Source organism: Adiantum capillus-veneris, chromosome 19, assembly GCF_014529385.1.
Source record: "Adiantum capillus-veneris isolate H3 chromosome 19, ASM1452938v2, whole genome shotgun sequence".
NCBI classification, from domain to species: Eukaryota; Viridiplantae; Streptophyta; class Polypodiopsida; order Polypodiales; family Pteridaceae; genus Adiantum; species Adiantum capillus-veneris.
In genome coordinates, this window is record NC_140949.1 from 125,744,304 (window position 1) to 125,767,042 (window position 22,739).

At 41.2% G+C, this 22,739-nt stretch overlaps 1 protein-coding gene and 1 pseudogene across 4 annotated transcripts; both read left to right on the forward strand.

Annotated features, from left to right (window-relative positions):
* The first annotated feature begins 829 nt into the window (after positions 1-829).
* LOC147434813 (putative serine/threonine-protein kinase At1g54610) lies at positions 830-12,339 on the forward strand. Of its 4 annotated transcripts, XM_086491225.1 has the most exons (11): positions 830-960; positions 1,108-1,626; positions 1,748-1,799; positions 1,902-2,095; positions 2,365-2,649; positions 2,728-3,045; positions 3,243-3,470; positions 3,578-3,675; positions 3,749-3,860; positions 10,954-11,499; positions 11,597-12,339. In XM_086491225.1, the coding sequence occupies exons 2-11, from the start codon at positions 1,591-1,593 to the stop codon at positions 11,939-11,941; spliced, it is 2,214 nt and encodes a 737-aa protein (XP_086347351.1). In that variant the 5' UTR covers positions 830-960; positions 1,108-1,590; the 3' UTR covers positions 11,942-12,339. The 4 variants fall into 4 exon arrangements, with proteins under 4 accessions (XP_086347351.1, XP_086347353.1, XP_086347352.1 ...); XM_086491227.1 differs by lacking the exon at positions 1,108-1,626 and having other exon boundaries at positions 880-960; XM_086491226.1 differs by lacking the exon at positions 830-960 and having other exon boundaries at positions 979-1,626; positions 3,626-3,675.
* Positions 12,340-20,166: 7,827 nt separating this feature from the next.
* LOC147434814 (uncharacterized) overlaps positions 20,167-22,739 on the forward strand; it is a 3,760-nt pseudogene continuing 1,187 nt past the window's right edge.

Here is a 22,739-nt window from a genome sequence, read left to right on the forward strand (position 1 = left end):
AGCTCAACCACACTACAAGGTCCGTTATTTGCATCCAATTTTCCATGCGCATGTGTTTGCTTGGCGCAACACATAAACGCTACGGGGCAGGGCACGGCTTCCGTTTCTTATAATGTTTTGGAGAGACCACAGTGCCAACTCTCCACCATACTTTTGTATGGCACCTCTGCATGACATGCACTATATATTTTGTACTTTCAGTTTGTGAGGTTTCATTATAAGACGATATGTTTAACTATTCACATTGCTTTGTTGTAGCTTGACTCAAATATCTGCCTATAGATTGGACAATTGAAAAGCACAAGTACAACATTGCAGGTCAATAAAGCATCTCATTTCTTGTTGCAGTTCATTGATACACTTGACTTTGTATCCTCCCATGAACACAATAAAAATTTTAAAATGTGCATGCTTCTCTTTAAAACTCAACTAACTCTCTTAAAAATCACCCCTACAATCTCTATTAATTGACGCCACTTAACTATCTCTAACCAAAAATATAATAACATTTCTAAATGTATTTCCTCTCAGCAATGTCGCAGTTGTCGAGCTAGTCACAATCTTGTTCCCGTTAGTGCTAGATGGTAAATATCAATTTTCATATGTCCTGTTATATTCTATAGTTGTTATATAGCAAGGCCCACCAAGCAAGACTAGTTTTTTAGGTATATCGTTTTTTGCTTAAAGATTCATGAGTCTCTTTTCTGCAGGCCTCGTGATTTTATCACTCGGCAACGTGCACTGTTGAGGCCCGGCCAGCTCTCTCTCTCTCTCTCTCTCTCTCTCTCTCCCTCTCTCGCGCGCGGGAATGGGGTCGTGCACGCAGCGAAGCTCTCCCTCGTTTGTGCCGTCCATGGATGCTTGGGGGCCTCTCTCATTGCGTCTACAGCCGGCGCTACAGACACGCAAGTCGGCTATGGCGAAACCACTTTTCACCACTTCGCTCTCCTACATGACCAGGTTCTCTCTCTCTCTCTCTCCCTCTCTCTCTCATGCACACACTCATACATCCCCTCTCTCTCTCTCTCTCTCTCTCTCTCTCTCTCTCTCTCTCTCTATACACACATACCCACATACTGACGATCTTTCAACTACGAGCCGTTGTAGAACTGGAAACAGCATGTCCGCATTTCTCGTTTCTGCTTCTCGACAGCCCTGAAGCAGCAAGTTTTCAGGATTAGGGAACTCCAATTAGAAGGATCGTGTGCTTGAAACAGAGACTGTTGTAAATCCAGTTTGCAATTCAGGTTCCAGAATATAAGGAAGCTGCTTGAGCAGATTTAGGATTGCAGTTCTTGCCTGAATCTGTTCAGATACTATATTTACATCCTACACAGAAGAGTCTGGGCACACTTGCTGAAGTAATTGATCTTTATGATACATACAGTCTTTCCTCTCAGAATCAAGAAAAGCCCCACAATCTCAACAGTGAGCGGGGCGCCACATTCTGACTCAATGTGGGATGCCTCATCCTCGTAGAAAATGGAGACCGCCTAAGCCTCATGTTCGATCAGAGTCTGGCTTTTGCATGAGATCATGTGCTGAAAGCAGCAATTTCAGTCTGCATTTTGAGCATGAGAAGTGAAAAATATGATGAAATTTTTTGGTTTTCGCTCTAGCAAAAAGGTTTGTGCCCTTCTTGAAAGAAAACTGACAAATTCTTACTATACTTAACAAAGTCATTTATGAGATTTTGGAATCATTATGGCTTGCTCCCATCGAGTCTCAAACACTTTCTTTTAATCAGGAGCAGGCTGTACCAAAACATGAGGCACAAAGAGAAGTTTCTCACACCTCAGGTTGGCAGCATGCACTTCCTCAAGCAAGCTCATTGCTCTGTGGGCTTTAGAGCTGTCATGTAAAGGCAAGTTTGATCACTTGTTTGTGTGGATATATTGCAGTTGTCAAAAGTGAGAAGAACAGGTATGATGTATGGAACATGGCATATGAAAGCCCCAGATTAGGCAACATCCGGAAGCAATCAGAAGGCGAGCAAATTGCTGCAGGCTGGCCAGACTGGCTCGTGGCAGTTGCAGGAGAAGCTTTGAAGGGTTGGCTACCTCGTCGGGCCAATTCTTTTGAAAAGATTGACAAGGTAGAGTCCACTATTTTCTCTAGTGCCGAATGTGGCATTGAAGAACCTCACCAAACTTGTTTCTACTGAGCCCAGTAAAGCTTTACATGAGGAGACATAATTTTCGTACTTCAGGAGGTTGTGACATTTGCCGAATGGATTCTTAAGTTATACTGGAAACACTTGTCATTGGAGCTGTTTGCATGTCTTTTGGTCAAGTATTGTAGATAAAACGATTTAGCTTGCATTCTTCTTCCAATGATATTGAAGGGAGAGAGATTTTTCTGCAGATTGGCCAAGGCACGTACAGTAATGTATATAAGGCCCGTGATCTTGAAAGTGGACAGGTTGTTGCTTTGAAGAAGGTCCGTTTTGAGAAAATGGAGCCTGAGAGTGTCAGGTTTATGGCGCGTGAGATTATCATATTGAGGAAACTTGATCACCCAAACGTTGTGAAGCTGGAAGGCCTTGTTACATCTCGGATGTCTTGCAGCTTGTACTTGGTCTTTGAGTTCTTGGATCATGATCTTGCTGGAATTTCCGCCACGCCAAATATCTCCTTCACAGAGCCACAGGTTTGTGCCATGTATTAAGAAGCATGACCTAATTAGCATAAGCTTCTTGAAACAAACTGAAATATTAATTTGCTCCAGGTCAAATGCTATTTATTGCAAATTCTCAAAGGGCTCGACCATTGTCATAAGCAGGGTGTGCTTCATCGTGATATCAAAGGGTCAAATCTTTTATTGGACCGCGAGGGAAATTTGAAAATAGCAGACTTTGGTCTAGCTACATTTTTTCAACCTGATAAGAAACAGCAGCTGACCACCCGAGTGGTTACTTTGTGGTATCGCCCCCCAGAACTTCTTTTAGGAGCCACAGAATATGATACTGGGATAGATTTGTGGAGTGTGGGCTGTATTCTGGGTGAGCTCTTCGCTGGCAGACCCATATTACCTGGAAGAACTGAGGTTTGTTTTCTCTACCGGTTTGTTTTGTTTTGTGTTTTTCTTGCAGCTGCTCTTGGTCTGTCCGTAATTCACAAAGGTTGCCTTGTGTTGGTGATTTTGAGCATCACTTGAGTTAATTGAGCTCATTGTTTGTTTGTTTGTTGGATTATTAACCTATTTTATAAAGCCTCTGAATTCTACGGCATCCTGGGTTGCAGGTAGAACAGCTACATAAGATTTTTAAGCTCTGTGGCTCTCCACCTGAAGAATATTGGAACAAATACAAACTTTCTCATGCCACCATTTTTAAGCCTCAGCATCCCTACAAGAGGATACTCACTGAAACGTACAAACACTTTCCGCAATCAGCATTGGACCTGCTCGACGTTCTGTTGGCACTGGACCCTCAAGATCGGGGATCGGCTTCAAGTGCACTTCAAAGCGATGTGAGTGGGCATGACACACATGCATTATGCATAGAACTGAGTCAGATTATGCAAGATTTGACTGTCCTTAAAGATGCACTCATATTTCAGCTCTTGGATTTTTCCAGTTCTTCAACACTAAACCTTTTGCATGTGAGCCTGCATGTCTACCAAAGTATGTACCAAGCAAATCAGATGGCAAAGGACGAGATGTCAAAGGAAGGAGGTACTGCCTGAAAGTGAGTTGTTTGAAATGTGTCATTGCAAGGCGAGGGTTGATCTGATTGCTTGTTGGGCAGGCAGAGATCTGTTGCTGCAAAGACAGGTGAAGATTCGTCTCAGAAGGAAGGCAGTCAGGAGATTTCGAGCAAACTTGCTGCTGCTCAAGAATCACTAAACCCAAAAAATGGAGTATGTATCAACTCAGCTTCTCTCTCTCTCTCTCTTTCCCCCCCCCCCCCCCCCCCCCCCCCCCAAAAAAAAAAATAAAAATAAAAAAATAAAAATAAAAATAAAAAATTGCTGGGCTTGTGCCCTTTATACTCTAAGATGCAACCATAGGTGAGAAACCACCTCTAAATCTTCCAGGGAAGCTAAGTTGAGGGGAAAAACCTAAGGATTGGGACAAGAAACAGATATATGTAAATGGGGCTGAGATGGAAAACAAGGAGTCAAAGGTCCACAGGGCGAACTATATACATCTTCTTGGAAACCTCTCCCCATTGATGCAGCAACCTGAAGAAGAGAAGAACCTCTTGAATTTACTAGTGGGAAAACCACTAGGACAGCATAAAGCTGAATTCTCCATCCACCATGAAGATCTTGAGAAACGCCCTAGAGAGTAACCTGCACAGCAATCGGCAAACACCTGCACATGTTGCAGATGCAGAAGAGAACCAGGTGTTGGCGGCAGCTCAGTGTGAAGAGGGGTAATCCAAATAAAATATACACATTCAAGTGAAAAAACAAGACTAGTTTATGTTTTTCAGCCTCTGAGATCTCGACATATACAATGTGATCCTCATATAAAATATTGAGTCAGTATAGCAATCTCATATCTAGTAGAGCTATCCAGGGGTGTAGAGACAAGGTGGGTACCATCAGCACCTGAAGGATATATGGAGGTTACCGCTGTCTCAACGAAGAGGGGCCATCTGAAGTTGGAATTCTAGTACTGTGCGGAGGCACCTCTAACCGCCTCAGTCGTCTACGCCTTCTTTTCTTTTCCTCTCTTCTCTTAGCTCTTTCTGCATTTGTTTTTATCCTTCCTGAAATCTTATGGAGCCTCCAATCTCTCTTGCTCCTTTGTCACTTGTCTTTGTTCATACACAACTCTACGTGTGCATGTAGCTGCCGTATGACCTGGTCCCCATTAGCGAAATGATGACCAGGAAGCCCAATAAAGAACACCCTTTGCCAAGTCTCTCTTCCATGAATATTTGGGAGATAGATAAAATGAGGAGGATCCTTCACTTGGGAGGGGTGAAGGATAACTATGATGGTGGGGTTTGGTCTCCATTGGGCTGAGCCTTTTCCTCACATAAAAGCACTCCCAAGACTCCTCCCAATCTCTTATAGTGCAACCAAAACCTTGAAGGAGACTAGCTAACCTCATTACCCTTGCTTAGATAAATAGATTCATGCCCTGTCTCCATATGTAAATATAGAAGAAGGCTTTGCTCCAACCCAAAGGTCTAGAAACTCATTTTCTTGAAATAACGGCGTGAATCAAGCTTTGAAACAACCTCTCTTCATAGAGGAGATACCCGTAATCGTGATGTGAGACTCGGCGACGAGTGAAGTCGACAACGCATAGCCAACCACCTTACAGTCCTTCTGTCAATCACTTCAATGACTCCAAGACTTTTAGAAGTTGATGTATAGATGGAGAAGAGGCTAGTTGTAAGCTTAGGCATATGTAGCACATAATTCAAGAAAGCATTTCCAAGAGAGATATTTCCAACACCAATCACGAGCAAAGTAGAATCATCACCGATGTGCACTGATGAAGAGAGTCCAATAACTTTCTACTTTCTGAGAAGTGTGAGACATATGAGAGGATGCTTCACTATCACCAGTTCACCAGTTCACGCCATGACCTCAAGCTCTTATGGGAGGGTTCTCACTAGGAGAGGGCAAGGTGAAAGGGAGAGAGGCACGAGCAATGTAAGCAACTTTTGCAATTCCTTCTTCTTTGGACTTTTCTTTGCCTTTGTTGTCGTTTGATTTCTTGGATGTGGATTCATTTTCAATAATCAAGTCCTTGGAGAGCTCTTGTCTAACAAAATATTTCTCTTCAAGACTATTCTTGCCACAAAATGACCAATCATGAGGTTCTTGGGAATCTTTGGTTGGTGTGGAAGCTTTGTTGGTTTTAGATTTCTTTGAGAATTTTCCTTTTTCTTTATCGTTCCCTTTGTTTTGAGCAATGAGAGCATTATTTTTCTTGTGCTTTCTCTTATTTAGATACTTGCCATTTAAGAGAGATGAATTGTTCATAAGAGGGAAAAGGAACCTGGAGAGTGATGGTGGCACAAAAGATCTCGAATGATGAAGGAAGCTTACCAGGGAGCTTGTGAACCGAATTGGTCACTTGGGAATCACACTCCAATTGCCGATTGATCATTGAGAACTCTCCAATCTTTCTAATGTTGTTGGTCTTCGTACTAGCTAGCTCTATCAATTCCTTCTCAAGTTGTATAAGCTTGGAGGTTAAGGTAAAAAGTTAGATAAAGAGGGAAATTGAGAGGAAATAGATGGAGACTAAAACCGGCCTGTTCAATCCAAAAAGGGCGGTAGACTTTACTTCAAACCTTGATTTAGCTTTCACCCATTATTAGTCGTCTATTTTACCGTACTTTCAAGACACAACAAAGGGGAGAGGGATACAGGTTGCTAGATTGCACCTGTATGAGTAGACAGACACCAGATTGGCCCCTAACTTAGGCGCCCCTTTCGGTATTTCTTTATTGTTCAAAAGAGGGAATAAACGTTGTGGTTCCCTACAAGCTGCCCCGCACAAACTCGGCTGAATTTCCATTGTTCCAGCCCGATTTCGGCAGCATAACTGTACTAGAACCCTTCACGGTCAGTATTCCCACGCATTAAATGACTTTCCCGACGCATACGGGCACTTTGCAAAACCTGGCGAGAATCTGCAGCACGCTGAATTCTCTGTTTTCAGCCCTGAAAATGCGCCAGATCACCTGTACAGCGGTCCCCTTGCGTCCCCGAACCTCCTGGGGGTATTAGGGTCCGTTTAGGGCCAAAACCCTAAACCTGCAAAAATACACAGCAGGCTGTAATTCACTGTTTTGGGCTCCGTTTCGCGTGCCGGTCGCATCCGTAGCAAGTCCTCGAGCTCCCGCACCTGTAGGGCTACTTGCCCTTTGAATCGGACGAGATTTCTGGCGTGAAACCTCTCCGAATTCACCTGTTCCTGCGGGGGGATTAGCCGCTAGCTAATCCAGTACCTGTGCAAGAGGCTCTTGCCTCGGCAATCGCGCATGAACCCACACAACTGTACATTGGTCAAATGAAGAGCCCGCTAGAGGGGCATAACATACTGCCAAAGGGGAGAGAGAGGGCAGTGCGTAGCGTGCAGGGCATCACTCCTGGCACCGCACTGTGCATAAGAGGGAAAGCAAGCACTCCATAGCTCTTAACCTGTGACAAAACTGAAAATGAGGCTCTCCCCCTCCTAAATTCAGCGCCACTTCTTGTTGCATGAGGCAAGTGCACCAGAAGGTGCCACTTGGCACATTTATAAGCATTTTCCCGTTTCGGGGTTGCCGTCTAAAAATATCCCAACCGGTTGCCCAGTTGACTTCACGGCAGAGCAAGAAAATGTTCCCCTTGTCATTCCGGAGGTAATGACGTCAACACATTTTCAGGTCCCAAAATAGCAGTTCCCTAAATTTTAGGAGATGCTGCCATTGTATCTTTCTAGGTCATCCGACCCTCTTTGTACACTGTGGCCACATCTAGAACTGAAATGTAGCCTCTGTAGCAAAGGATTCCACTTTGGCTAGTCAATGACCCCACTTGGCTAACCATAGTCCTTGTCCAACTTTAGTGCTCTCTTGCCCTCAGGCCTGGACTCCCTCTGGACAGTTCCACACTAGCTATGCAATGCAGGGCAGTTAGATTTCCCGAGGGGTGTTTCCAAAAAGTGAAAGTAAATAGATAATAAGAAAGAAATCAACAAAAAGGATAAATAGTAGTCACACGCTGGTGACAGAGACATACTATGAACCATGAGTATAATAGCTCGAGCCTCTTTGTAGGTTGTGTGGATTGTGTGTGGAGACATACTATGAACCATGAGTTTGACAGCTTGAGCGTCTGTGAACACTTTGTAGGGTGCGGGGATTGTGTGTGGATGCTTGATTATAGGCAAGTCAGCATAGGGAAGTAGTAGTAGGATAGACACCACTGAGAGAAGTATTTGAGGAAGAGGAATCTGATGCATTTGTTGGATGGACTAAAGTAGTGGGAAAAATTGTCGGAGCCGTAGAGAGGCGCTTTCGACGTCACCGTGGGGTTGATGCTACGAAAAGTACCAAATAGTGTAGGTTCTATGCCTGACGGAGGTCTCCACTCATGAGGAAGGGAGCATTTTGGGTGGTGCCTAAAATAGTATCTTAAATGAGAGAGCCATGTATATCCAGCAATGGCGAATCTGATTGAAGTCGAGTCTTCTTGTAGGTACGGGTCGTAGGAGGTGGTTGAAACTTGAGTCCCTCCCTCCTTTGAGGAAGTACCAATTGAAGAGGCTTTGCCTTTCGGTTTATGCTTTGGCACATTTCTTCTTTGCATTTTTGAATGGCATCCTGTAGAGGATCGCCTTGCCATTTTGCTTCTTCATGTTCGAGAGCCGCAATAGGAGAGGGAGAGGGAGAAATAGAGAAAGTTCTTGAGAGAGAGAGAAATCCTCACTATGTGTATAGGTGTTTCCACATTATGCATACATGCTTATTCCACATTTGTCTACAATCTTTGCAATTTTGAACCATACTACACATATAGGTGTTCCCACATCATACCTGATTATTCCACACTTGAGAGAGACCCAAGAGCAATACTCAATAACTTGAGTGTGTTGATACAACTAGATAATCAGAATGGGGGGGCAAGGGTCACCTTTCTACTAGTAGTGACCTAGAGCTATGTAAAAAGGCGACGCCCCAATTTAGGGCTGGCCTAGCTCTAATAAAACTGCCACATCATCAAAATAATGACAAGGGCCGGGGGAAGCTTTAGGGCGACTCAAGAAGAGTTCCTCTATGAAGACACTTCAGCAGAGTATCCAGGCTGAGGCAACCTAAAACACTCATTGTTTCTCTCTCGAACATAGTTATTAAGTGTACCAAGAAGAGCTCCTCTATGAAGCCACTTCAGCAGAGTATCCAGGCTGACGCAACCTAAAACGTTCATTGTTTCTCTCTCGAACATAGTTATTAAGTGTACCATTTTCTCCTGAGCCATCCTTTGTTCCTTTGACGTTGCGCCAAGGCTCTCTATCCTCCTTATGAGGGGTTTTTCCCCTAGCTATCTCCATTTTGCATCGTTTTAGAGTTTTATCCTTGCTCCTCATGGTTCTTATGCAGTTTTTCCTCAGCCCTTGTACTGGTTGTGTGGCTTGTTATTATATTGGCCAACTCTGTTTCGACTGTCTCGCAGGCATTGCTGGTGGTGGAAGAAAAAGCTCATCACAAACCAACCGGTACCATGTTAAAAACCGTTTTTTTGGGAAGGAGTATACTTAGCCTAAACATAGGTGAGGGTCAGGAAACAAAGGATGGCTCAGGAGAACATGGTGGAAGAAAAGCTCAGCACAAACCAACCTGTACCCTGTAGAAAACCGTTCTTTGGGAAGGAGTATACTTAGTCTAAACATAGGTGAGGGTCGTCATTACAACAAAATGTTGCAACACTGGTTGAATCAAGTAGCTGGAAGTACACACTGGAAGAGCAAAGCCACCGAAGAGAGGACCTTTAACACTATGAGAGAAGGGAGGTGGGCCTGTTAACTATTGAAAGCTAGGCACCCAACAAGGTGGAACGAGAAACAAGAATTCCCTAGGAAGTCCGAGAAGAGAGGAAGGAAGAAAGATATATCTCTCTATATACTAAACGACGGTGAGCCGCCAAAAAACGGTTGGGAGCTCATCATCCGCAACGTGTCCCTCTCCCCCCTCTCCCCTGTCTGGAAGACGGGTCACACACTCGTTAACATAAGTTTAGGCCAGAACGCCCATGAGGCTAGAACAAGGCACAACTTATCTAGTGTCACAATTGATGAAGCGAAATCCCTAGCTTGAAAATTAAACAAAAAGCTTCCTACTAATGACTCTGAAGCTGTAGGCTACAACTGGCAAGTTGCGGTAGTGTCTGCTTAGCACAGAATCTATATCAAGGGTTGGCTTGTGAGGGAGAAATTGTTGGTCATCATGCATTACTGACCCCATGGTGGGTAATGATGACTTGAATTTGGTGATGATGAGGAAGGTTTAAGCGAGGTTCTTATAGTCGTGGACTCCTCGCTCTACAATCACCAATTGGCCATGCCCCAGTGTTACTCCTTACCATCAGCAGATGCCGGTACCTGACACTACTCGACATCCTTGAACAATCCCTAGAGGCAATGCAAAACAGTGCCTCAATGTGGGATAATTCTCAACATGCAGCAGTAGAAGCATGAAGGACTTATCAAGGCAGCTGTGAAGAGAAATGGGAGACCAGTGAAAGCCAAGGATCCGTCAGCCACCTCACCATGAGAGGAACCCAGTCCTCCGTGACTAACCTTGCTTGGCCTGGGGCAGGCAATTGAGAAGTAGCAGCAGATCACACAGGACGGGGCAAAAAGGGGCTTCCGATTGTCTCACAATGCACCTGCACAAGCCAACACAGGATTCACACAACCAAGCACGCGCGCGCCACCCCCCACTTCCTCAGACACGCATGCATGTGTGTGTGCGGCGTGCGTGCATGCACAGACACATGCAAACAAAGACGGACCTGGGGGCCAGGGGCACAAAGGTGATGCAAAGACAATTCATTTCCATCATAACACGAGACACCGGCCCAAACCCACATACATGCTTCACAACCAAGGATGCAAACACAGAAGGACCAAGCATGCAAACACACACACACAGGCCAACCATGGCAGGGCCATCACTCACATGCCAGTCACCTTTAGAGACACATACATCACAGAGAAGCCACACACTCATTCAACCACACACCTGACAGACATGGACTCTCATAAACATGCGCACATACACATTTCTTAGGCACGGGTACACATTGGGACCCCACAAACACACTGAGATTAGAGACATACATAGACGGCGTGTGCAGGGAAACTGCATAGGACCAGAGGGCTCCTGCATCTATAAACCACATGTTCAAGTATTGTAGCTTGTTATGTGCAGATTTGGTGATCTGTGGCATTAGCACCTTGGCTCCAACACTAAGTCTGTATTTATAATGTGCACAGGCAATCTTGACATCTAATAATGCTAGGAGCAAGAGTGAGAGATTTATTATTCAACCAAAGGAGATCGCCTTCAAATTGCCACCTAATTTGCCAAGGCAGCAACAGCGAGAAGGGGGAAGAAATGAGGTCCATGCATTGCCTCCAGATGGAGCCCAACCAGAGATTGCAGTGCCTAACTTAACCTGGGCAGGATTATTGGACAGAAAACCTCGAGACGAAGGCCCTAATGCTGTACGGACTCGTCCACCTTTGTCACGAAGTATAAGGCACACCACAACAATGCCTGATTTTTCGAACATCACAGCACTGGGGAGTTATGCGACACAACACCAAGGATCTGGTCTCTCCAAACTCTCAACGCTCGTGGCAACGAGAAACAATCGAAGCCAAGAGTTACAGCAGGATGGCTTTGAGTTAAAATCAAGCGAGAGGTTTTCTGACAGAAGAGCTATGAAAGCTGGACCAATGAGGCCAGCTCACTTGGTCAGGGGAATTGATGGTTTAAATGCACAAGAGCATGCAGGCCATGAAAGGGATAACAAAACTGTAAGAGTTGCTCAATTGCGTCCATTGTGAAGATGTGAAATAATCAATAATGGGCAGTATGTTGTTCTAATGCTACAAAGTGGTTGCTTCTTGACAGGGATTAAGTGGTTTAACTTCAAGAATACATATTTCAGGGCCGTTGCTCACCAAGTCTGCAGATGTAGAGCGCATTATGCATGAGCATGACAGCCATATGCAGAAGGCGTTTCGCAGGGCACGGCATGGAAGGGATAAGAAAGGGGAGTTGCAGGCATTTGGGGACAAAGGGGCAAATGAAAGCATGCGAGATGGTGGTTATAAGGACAGGTATGAGACATCAATGGCTAACGATGGTCACTCCAAATATCGGCCTCGCATGCTTGGAGAAACCAGTAAAATGAAGAAGGATGCGGAAGTTATGCCTGAGATGTATGATTATCATCACGAGTTGCAGTACTTGTAACATAAAGGTGATTATCGATGCCAATGCTAGGGAGGAGCAGGGTTGCTGGGCTGCGGGGCAAGCCGCTTTTTTATGAGAACGGCGTGCTTCATATATCCGTAGGAGTAAAAGAAGCATTGGTATGAGATAGGGGAAGTAATTGTGTGAGGTATATACTTGTGTTCATGGCAAGAAAGCCATTAATGTAACCACGAATTATTTGCAGGATGATGAGAAGTCCTGCTTGTCACATTGCTTATCATAGTTCAATACCCGCAGTGGCCTGTTACGTCAGAGTAGTTCAACTAGGAGCAGAGAAATCAGTCAGGCCACTTGAATACCTGTTTTTCTTGTAATCAAATGATTGACAAACCAGTCTACAATTTATTGCACAAGCAGAAGTCCAATCTATTTTAGCATTTGCAATGTTTGCTTATGAGCTTAGGTTCACTCTTCAAGCACATCACATTTTCTGAAGAGAGAGTGCTTGGCATGGTTCATTTTTTCAAAGACCAACAATGATAAGGCAATGCAGTTTCATAGAAAGAAAGAAAGAAAGAAAGAAAAATTTACTTCTCTTAAAGGGTAAAACGGCCCATACGACTAGAACAAGGTACAATTAATGTTAATATCTCGCATCATAAACTCCCAGAGAAAAGGGAAGCATTAGCCAGGCTGAATTCCTAGCTAAAGTAGAAAAGACGATTCTCCTGAAAGACATTGAAGCTTTAGGCTGTAATTAGCAAGTTGTAGGAATCTCTCCATGGACTGGCTCAAGAGGAAGAGGCTGTTAAAATCGCCATGCAATTGGTGGATGGTGAGCAATGACGGCTCAAATGTACCAATGGTGAAGATGTTGTAAGCAAGGTCCTCGTGGTCGTGGATGTCTCGCTCTACAAATGACAATGGCCTTGTCCAACATGGTTCCTCTAATCTACGACGAGGTAAATTAGTGGTTAAGGATGTGGAACCTATTGGAGATGTATTTCTCTCGTCCCTCCCAAGTTATTCTTTCTGTGATGCCTAAGCTCCAATTAGAAGAGTCCAGGACAACTTTAATCCAAGTACATGATCTGTTGCAATGGTCCAAACAAAGCCTTCTTGCCTCCCTTGAATCTCATAATAGACAACACAATGGTGTATGTAGTGGCCACCTTCTGATGACATTTAGCATATGCGATCTTCTCGTGATAGACCCTCATGTATACCTGTCCCTAATCTCAGTGCTCTTAGAAGAGGGCTTTTTTTGGCACTCAATGTTGTATGCCAAGACTTTCAGGCGGATGGCTTTATATGGCCTCACTATCAATACACTCCCTCCTTTTGAATAGAGGCTACTGTGATGGATGACAACATATGGAAAGGCTGCTTGTGCAAATGATTTCTTACATGATTTGAAGCAACTCTGCATGAGGCTTTTCAAGAGAAAGGGACTGTTGATGCAGAGGTTTTTGTAAAAAGGCTATGGTTTTCTCAAATCTTGCCATGTGGGTGGAAAGAAATAGTAAGAGGCCTCTCTCTCTCTCTCTCTCTCTCTCTCTCTCTCTCTCTCTCTCTCTCTAGTTTGAAGAGGTAATAGGTGCCTTGTTTTGCCTGAGCATAAGCTTACATGTTGAAACCATGTATGCCAGGTTAAGATCAGATTCTAGATTGAATGCGCGATTTAAAAGTAAACCCTATTACAATGGAAGATGAATGTAAATCCAAAGAACAATACATGGTGGTTTTCTTCTTGTTAATTTAAGTAATCCAAATCTCTCTCTCTCTCTCTCTCTCTCTCTCTCTCTCTCATTGCTTTATTACCTTATAGATATAGAGGTTGCATGGGATAACAAACTTTGTTTGGAAACCATGCAAACCAATAATGCTAGAAACCATAGAGCAAGCTGTAGCAAGCTTATCCATTCATAGAGAGAGAGAAAGATTATGAAAGAGGCCTTAGAATAAGTTATAAAGGGTGACTTGTTGAAATGTATACTGATTCACATGTGTCTTAGCCAAACATTGGAGGCAAAATTGGCCATATGCTTTGCTGTAATCCCAAATTCTCTCAAAGCTCTTTTTTTTGAAGGAAAGAAGTGTGCATGAATTTTTCTCTTAAAGAAGCTATCTTGCATTTGGACAGTTTCTTCGAAGATATGAATACTTTCAACTAGTAATGCGAAAAGTGGCATGTGCATAATAGCTAGTGTAGTGGACAATTATACACCCATAATTGCAAATTGAATCTCAATTGACAAGCTCCATAACTTGGTGTTAAGGCATGAAGGTGACCAAGTGATATACAAATAGCAATATACATGTCACACACACAAACTAATTAAATTGAATGCGAAGTGGCTCAAAGGAAATCTATTATAAAATCTAATATCTAACTTTACCAAATGATTTTCTCATATTAAACTGATCATTTAATATGAGAAGATAAAAGGGGAACAAGAGTTAGAATATAGATATGTGCTTCTAGACCTATCTTAGCAGGGGACCAAAAGCTGATTTTTGTATCGCAATAGGGGTCCAAAAGGAGATGGTCTACCAAAGAGCAATGTGCAATAAGTGATTCTAAACTTATCTCAGCAGGGGACCAAGAGGAGAGATGGTTATATCTTAATAAGGGTCCAAAAGGAGATATTCTATCAAAGAGCAACGTGCATCTAATGGAGCTTAAAAGACCTTAGGGTTAGCTTCACTAAAACCTCCAAAGATTAGTGTTAAAAGATCTTAGAACTAGGGCCTTTAGGTACTTTAGATCTTAGGCAAGGTAGGCATGTGCTTAAGGTGCTTAATGACTAAGGTGTTTGAGGTGCTTGTCGTGCTTGATAACCAAGGTGCTTGAGGTGCTTGTCGTGCTTGATTACCAAGGTGCTTGAGGTGTGCATGAATTAGTGGAAAAAGGGATGGTGAGGCCCAACTCCTCTCCATTCTATTCACTAGTACTTTTACTAAAGAAGAAAGATGACACGTATCACATGCATGTCGACTATAGAGCACTAAATAGGATCACTATATATAAAAAAAATATTTTTCGTGCTACGGATAGAATATCTATTTGATAAGCTACAAGTTTTGGCCTGACAAATGCTCTAGCCGCATTCAAATTCATGATGGACAAAAATCTTTAGGCCACTCAAATTCGCTTGAAGAGTACAAGAGACACCTCCAGGTAATCTTTCAAGTTGTGAGAGAGAATAAGCTTTTCATTAATAATAAAAAAAGTGAATTTTTCCTACGAGAGATTTAATATTTAGGTCACATTATCTCTAAAGATGGCACTCGTATGGATCCAACAAAGTTAGAGGTAATAAAAGGATGGCCTAATCCAAGGAATCTATAGGAGATACAAAACTTTATAGGTATGTGTGCATACTATAGACGCTTCATAGAAAAATTCTCGTTAATAGTAAGGTCCATTACATGACTTAATGAAAAAGAACGTTAAGTATTCATGGACTGCAAAAGAGCAAGAAGCTTTTGAGAAGCTTAAGGAGAAGCTTAACTCTCAACTTCTACTCACACTACTGGATCTCTCAAAACCATTTCAGGTCCAATGTGATGCTTGTGGTGATTTCCTTGGAGCTATTTTGCTTCAAGACGGGCATGCCATAGCATATGAGAGTCGAATACTCAACTCCAATAAGCAAGTATTGAGAAAATACGAAAAAGAGCTACTAGCCATTCTATATGTCCTAGACACGGTGGAAACACTATCTCTTGGGGACTCCATTCATCCTACGAACGGATCACAAAGCCTCAAGAACTTGATAACGCAAATCAAGCTCTCCGACAAAAAAACGAGGTAGACAAATTTCTTTGCAATTTAAATTTCATATTGCTCACATTGTTGGTAAGCATAATCAAGTGGCCGATGCACTTTCACACCGACCAAGGATAAATATGGTGTCAATAGCAACTCACAATGATCTATCTTTTATGATAGATGAGAATGCTACTGACCGAGACTTTAAGTATGTAATCACAACCTTTGCATTAGGGAAGAAAAAAGAACCATTCACCTTGGAGGATGGTTATCTTCTAAACCGCAATAGGCTATGTGTTACTCACCTATACAATAAGAAAGTCATGTTTGAATCCCATGCTTCTCCTTATGCGGGGCAAAGAGGGATTCCATAATCTACTATTTGAGGAGTAGAAATGTATTTCTGTTGTCCTACCATGAAAAGTAAACATATGAGAGCATGTTTTAAAATGCGTGGTATGTCAAAAGTCAAATTTTGATCGAGGGAAGCAACTTGGATTGTTTCAGTTGACAGGCTTAGCAAGAAAACACACTCTATGCCTGTCAAAAAGACTATTAAGGCACATCAAACAGTAACTCTCTTCAGATCTCAAATTTTCAAGCAGTAACATGGCTTGCCAACATCCATAATGTCGGACAGAGATCCTAGAATGACTAGTAATTTCTGAAAGGGTCTCTTTGAGAATCTATGAATTAGATTACATTTGTCTTTCGGCCTATCATCCACAAAAGGATTACCAAAGTGAAATAACTAATCTAACGATTCTTGATCTACTAAAAGCCTATGTCATGGAAGTAGATCAATGTTTTAAATGAGAGAAGTACCTACCTCTTATAGAGTATGCGTACGATGACATTCTACATACTTCTATGGGAAAAGCACCTTTCGAGGTTAAAAAGGGAAGATCCAAAAGTCCCTTACTACTTAAAGTACATGGAAGATCTTCACTGCTGATGAATATAGCGAAGACTTACAAGAATCTTTTCCAAAGATGAAAGAGGTTATATCCATCTCATAGCAAAGGCAAAAAGGGCTTCTGTTAATAAGCACAGAAGAGCCTTAACCTATAAGGAGAATGATTGGGTGTTGCTAAAGTTTCTCAAGGCTCGTCTAAGGCATACTACAAGCAAGAATCCTACAGGCCACCAAGAGTATTATGCTAAACTAGCAAAAAGATACTAAGGTCCTTTTTAAATTGTTAAGCCAATCAATGAAATGGCTTATCAATTAAAGTTGTCAAGCCATTGTCTCTTGCACAATGTTTTCCATGGGAGCCTACTTAAGCCTTACAAAGGAGTGCCACCAAAAGAAGCAATGGTTGCAGACCATCCAAAAACCAAAGATCAAGAAGAGGTACTTCAATCTGAGTCCATCCTGTGACATGAAGACAAGGTATTAAGAAACGATAAGATTATCCAACGACATCTTATCAAGTTTAAGAATTATCCTTAGATGGATGCAAGGAACCTAACTCAAGGATAATATGAACCTTGTCAATGCTTACAACGATGCCTTATAGTAAGCATATGAAAATACATTTTAAATGAACAATGTTTTCATCTTTTAAGATTCTCTCTTTCTTTTATTGTGCACAAAATTTAAGAAGTATTCATGCTTAGGATCATGTTTGTGGCGACAACATCTCCCAAACACCAAGTAGAACTTGTCACTCTACTTTGGAAGTATGATATGGACTAAAGAGCAGACATGCTTATGGTAGCTAAGTCTTCCGAGCACCAAATGGATTAGTCATCCATTCTAGAATGATGTCGTAGGGTTGAAAGGGATCCTCTATCCGCTAAGAAACATGGGCTAATGATTAGGGTTTATCTTCTCTACCTCATATTTGAGGACGACCATGATTTCAATAGAGAGGTAATGTTATAAATTCTAATATCTAACTTTACCAAATGATTTTCTCATATTAAACTGATCATTTAATACAGGAAGATAAAAAGGGAACAAGAGTTAGGATATAGATATGTGCCTCTAGACCTATCTCTGTAAGGGACCAAAAAGAGAGATGGTTGCATCTCAATAAGGGTCCAAAAGGAGATGGTCTACCAAAGAGCAATGTGAAATAAGTGCTTCTACACTTATCTTAGCAGGGAGCAAGAGGAGAGATGGTTACATCTCCATAGGGGTCCAAAAGGAGATAGTCTATCAAAGAGCAACGTGCATATAATAGAGCTTCAAAGACCTTAGGGTTAACTTCATTAAAGCCTCCAAAGGTTAGTGTTAAAAGTCTTTAGACCTAGGATCTTTAGGTACTTTAGACCTTAGGTAAGCTAGGCGTGTGCTTGTCGTGCTTAGTCATATGCTTGTCGTGCTTAGTCATATGCTTGTCATGCTTAATGGCTAAGGTGCTTGAGGTGATTAGTCATATGCTTGTCGTGAAGTTAATTACTAAGGTGCCTGAAGTGCTTATTCATGTGCTTGTCGTGATTAATGACTAAGGTGCTTGAGGTGCTTGTCGTGTTTGATGACTAAGGTGCTTGAGGTGTTCAAGCCAAAGATGAACCCTAAAGGTAGGGACATGAGAGAGATCACTCACACCCACACTCAAGGCAAGCCCAAGACTCAAGAGGCATTAATGCCACATGTCAGGCCACTAGCAATATTGCTCTCATAATGTGCCTCAATTTTAGTGGTTGACTTATAAGAAGGTCTAATGAGAATTTAGATTCAATTGAAATAATTAAAGGGGCAAAGGAGGACACTTGTCCAAATGCTACAATTAATTAACAAAGATCTTTCTCTCAAAGGGAGAAAGATGGACACTTGTCCAAATGCTACACCCCTTGCTTGTTATGACTAGAGCATGACGCTTACCATCTTCATGGCATCAACAAGGTCTCAAGAAACACAAAGCATGTTTTATGTCAAGTCTCTCTTCAAGGGAGAATCTATAATACAAAATCCTTTTGGAGGGGAGACGAGCTCTAAGTGAATCCGGTCCTCAACTGCCGTCAATTACTCTTATTCTCTATCTCTCTTTTTCAAATATTGTTCATGCCAAGCTAACTAGGTATAATGTTTATTTTTCTACCTTCAATTAAATACTCTCCTTATGTTCAAGAATCCTCTTAAGGAAATGCTCACTATTGTTATTCTAATTCCACTACAATCAATGTTATTAGTCATATTCTGTTACAAAAGCTTAGTCCAAATATTTGATAATTTGATAATGATGAAGCACGAGGGATTGACCATGAAAAAATTACCCATCCACATGAGTGCGAGGGAAGGGGTTCTTCCAAAAAGCTAAAAAAGTGTTAAGGATAGCCCTCCAACAATTTCCCCTTTTAAACATATAAGGGACTCTAGGGAAAAGAGAAAAAAAGGGGAGGAGAAGAGATAAAGATGTATTAAAACAATAGGAAAACATATCCTCTTTATAGTCTATCAATATATAGACCATAAATAACATATATCACTTGACTTTTATAGATAGACAGCTGATGAATACATAAGAGGCCAATATTGTTAGCACAACATTTCTTCCCATTTGATGTCAATTCAAAGTAAACCCTTGATATTACAAAAACTAAAGCCTTTTTCACATAAATCAATTCAAATTTATCTATTCTTACACATGATCTCATCAAGGATTACCTAAGGAGTATCTCTTTATTTTTGTTTTTTTTATGGTGTTAGGATTACTTGATTTTTTTATGGTGTTAGGATTACTTGAGGCTTATAAATAAAGATAAAGAGAGTCCCATCAAAGTATATTGACACAAATTAATGTTTACAAACCACAAAGAGAGTTATACTACATAACATATAACCATCTTGTGTTTTCAAAGAACTATGAAAAACATTATAGATAAAATAAAGGTATGATAAATTTTTTCACTACAATTTTTATAAGCGTAAGAAAGGGAGTCATATTACCAAACAATAATCATATAAGGAGTTTTTCTAAAAATCTCCGCTCCCATGTGACATTTCTTTATCTAGAAAGAGTGGATTCCCCGAGTGCTCAAGGCCTTGCATGCCGTGTGCGTGTTACACACCCACCCACCCACCCACACATACAATTATACTCCCTTCCACTTCTTCTTGGTCGTGTGTTTAACTTACCTGTGTCACAAACACACCTCGTGGACACCACATTTTGCAACACAGCTCTTTTGTAGATGACATGCATTTCTCTCCTTAGCTCATGAATTAGGTAAAAATAATTTAGTGTAAAAACCTTCAAATACAATCAATATACATCTAAATTTTGCCATGTAGGTTTTTCACGTTTTCAAAAAAAGATTCTCTCTCTCTCTCTCTCTCTCTCTCTCTCTCTCTCTCTTTGCGAAGTCCTCAAGTATATACAATAATTTGTAAGAACCTAAAAAAAGGGAACCAAAATAGGTTTAAAAAATTTATTTTGTTGTCCATGTTAATCTTTTATTGTTTATTGGCCAAGCTTGAGATTGTTTGATGCCATGTAGATCTTATTGGGAGATTCACTTTGGTTCTGCATATAGAGGTATGGATGAAGTTCTTTTTTCTGAAGTAGGGGTGGGGTTGTGTTTAGCCACAATTCCTAAGAATAGAAAATTTGTTCTCTTTTATGATTCAAAGTGCAATCATAAGTGTCCATTCCTAAAGAGGAATGAGGGATTTTAGTGTACTTGTCTTTGACTTGAAATACTGGAGGGGAGTTACAGGAGGAAGGGACTAGTAGTCCTACCATAGGAGAGGCTAATGAGGATAATGAATTTGAGGAGGAGTTCAATATGTTATCAAAAGAACAAGAATTTGAAAAGCTTGATCATGCAATAATTATATCGCGAGACCAAGGTCTTTGAAAGGTTTAGTAAGCATGTCAATGTACCGATTCTTTTGACCTTCCCTCGTAACGAATGTGAGAACGTTCTATTGTCGGATGATTAGAGTGCTTTCAAATTAAGAGAAGATGAGGTGCTTGCTATTACTGCACAAAAATGGAATTTTGATGTGACAACTAACGATGAGCCACTTAAATACAAATACTTTGTCGAGCAAGAATCTACATTCCTACCACTTGAGACATGTTTTGACTCAATGACAACTCTAAGAATATGTTTTGAAAAGGCTTTAAAATATAACAAATTTACTAAAGAAGAGTTTCTCCTGGCAAAACAAATGATTAAGGATCCTCGCCTTCCATATGAAGAAGACAACGATGCATTGACATGTGGATATCAAAGACCATTCCAATTGTAGAGAGCCGCAAAACAATGAGAAGATCGAGGGTATCAATATACAAAATGAAGAAAAACTAGTTTATGACGAAAACATTAGTGTAACTCTTCTTTTAGTTTTGTTGTATATTTTAAAATTGCTTTTGGTATCTAAATTTTCCTTTTATTTTGAAGATATAAGCACAAGAAAAGAAGATTTTTTGAAGAGACTAGAACGGTCAAGAGCACTAACTTTAGTAGAGATACAATTTTTGAGTTTTATATAACAAAACTAGCGAGCCCATATTTTTCAACATATCATTCAAAGTATTCTTTTTATGTAAAAAGGTAATTTTTTTCTTTTAAGACATTGTCGAGATACCTAAGTGGCTATAAAGTTCCTACAAATAGCAACAAAGTTATACTGCTTCTTGAAAGAAATATTGCAATCGATAATTTTGGTTATGTTCATGGTCTTTAAGGATCTTTAGGGGGAAAATATCTAGCTTACATAAGATATATACTTTATTTTAGAGAGAAACAAAGTTATATTGCTTTAAGGAAACAAGTGAATGGATCACAATGGCTTTCTAAAACAATAAGAAAGTGATAAAATCATTAAATTGTGTTCAAATTAAAATCAGTGTAAGAGAAAGAATTGCCTCATATTAGCCTTGAGTTGATTGAAAATAGAGATTAGCCGGTTGCAAACCATAAATTTTACATTTATGCTAGTATTTCCAGTTCGCTTCTTTGTGAGGGGGAAATTCGGCCAACAGCCGCTTAATAAAAGAGACTTTCCCGAATATTGACTAGAAATTAAGCTCTAGAATGCAAGAAAAGTCAATCCATGTGAGGCTGTGGAATGAAATGTGATATAAAAAGAACCCATCTCACTATATATATATGTGTGTGTGTGTGTGTGTGTGTGTAAAGATAAATATAAATATATATATGTATTTGTGTGTATATGTATATCTATACTATTATAAAAGAAGCAAATATTTCACCCCCCTCGGGCACGTGGCTACACCTCCTTGATCCGCCATGTGTACCTTGGACTCTGGCAGCACAGTGATGCAACAAGAGAGAGAGAGAGAGAGAGAGAGAGAGAGAGAGAGAGAGAGATCGAAGGGCGTCGACTGTACTAGTATCTATAGAATTTACTACAATTATGCAAGGTGAAGCTTCACTTTAACTTTTTTTTTTTTTGGGTGCAAAACTCACAATTGTGAGTGGATAGTATTAAGAACAGAAATATACACCAATCCTCGAGCTCAGACCGAGCCTTGAAGGTCAAAGGATTACAAGTTGTCTGCTTGGCAGAGAAACCACTCCTACTCCTCGGCTTTATTTATTACAAGATGTTATGTATTGTTCTAGTCCGGTCCTCTAAGGTTTGTTTGCATCGGATCATGTGGATCATCAATCTGCTCTCTTGCGTGATTTCACAAAAGCTTTCCACAACTAGCTCCCCCTCAAACACGCGGCGGTTCCTTGCTTGCCATATATGGTGCAAGACGTAGTACCTGATTATTTGAGTGCAGACGAGAAGAGCAAGACTTCCCATCCTGTTACTACCAAAGAATCTGTCATTCTTGAAGAACTTAATTTTCCATGTCCTTTGAATCCGCTTGCATTTTTTCCCAGCCATGCCCCTGACTGCCTGGCATTCCATGAAAAGGTGGGCTAGGTCTTCACTGGCTATTCTACACCCCGAGTAACGATCGGACCTGATGCCTCTTTCTTGTATCTTTAAGCCCGTCGGCAGAGCACCCCATATCACTTTCCACAGAAATATCTTCATATACTGAGGCCATCTTGGCTTCCAGATGTTCTCCATGACTCCCTCCCACCGTTTTTCCGTCCAATGCCTCTTCCATAATTTGTTGAGGGGGC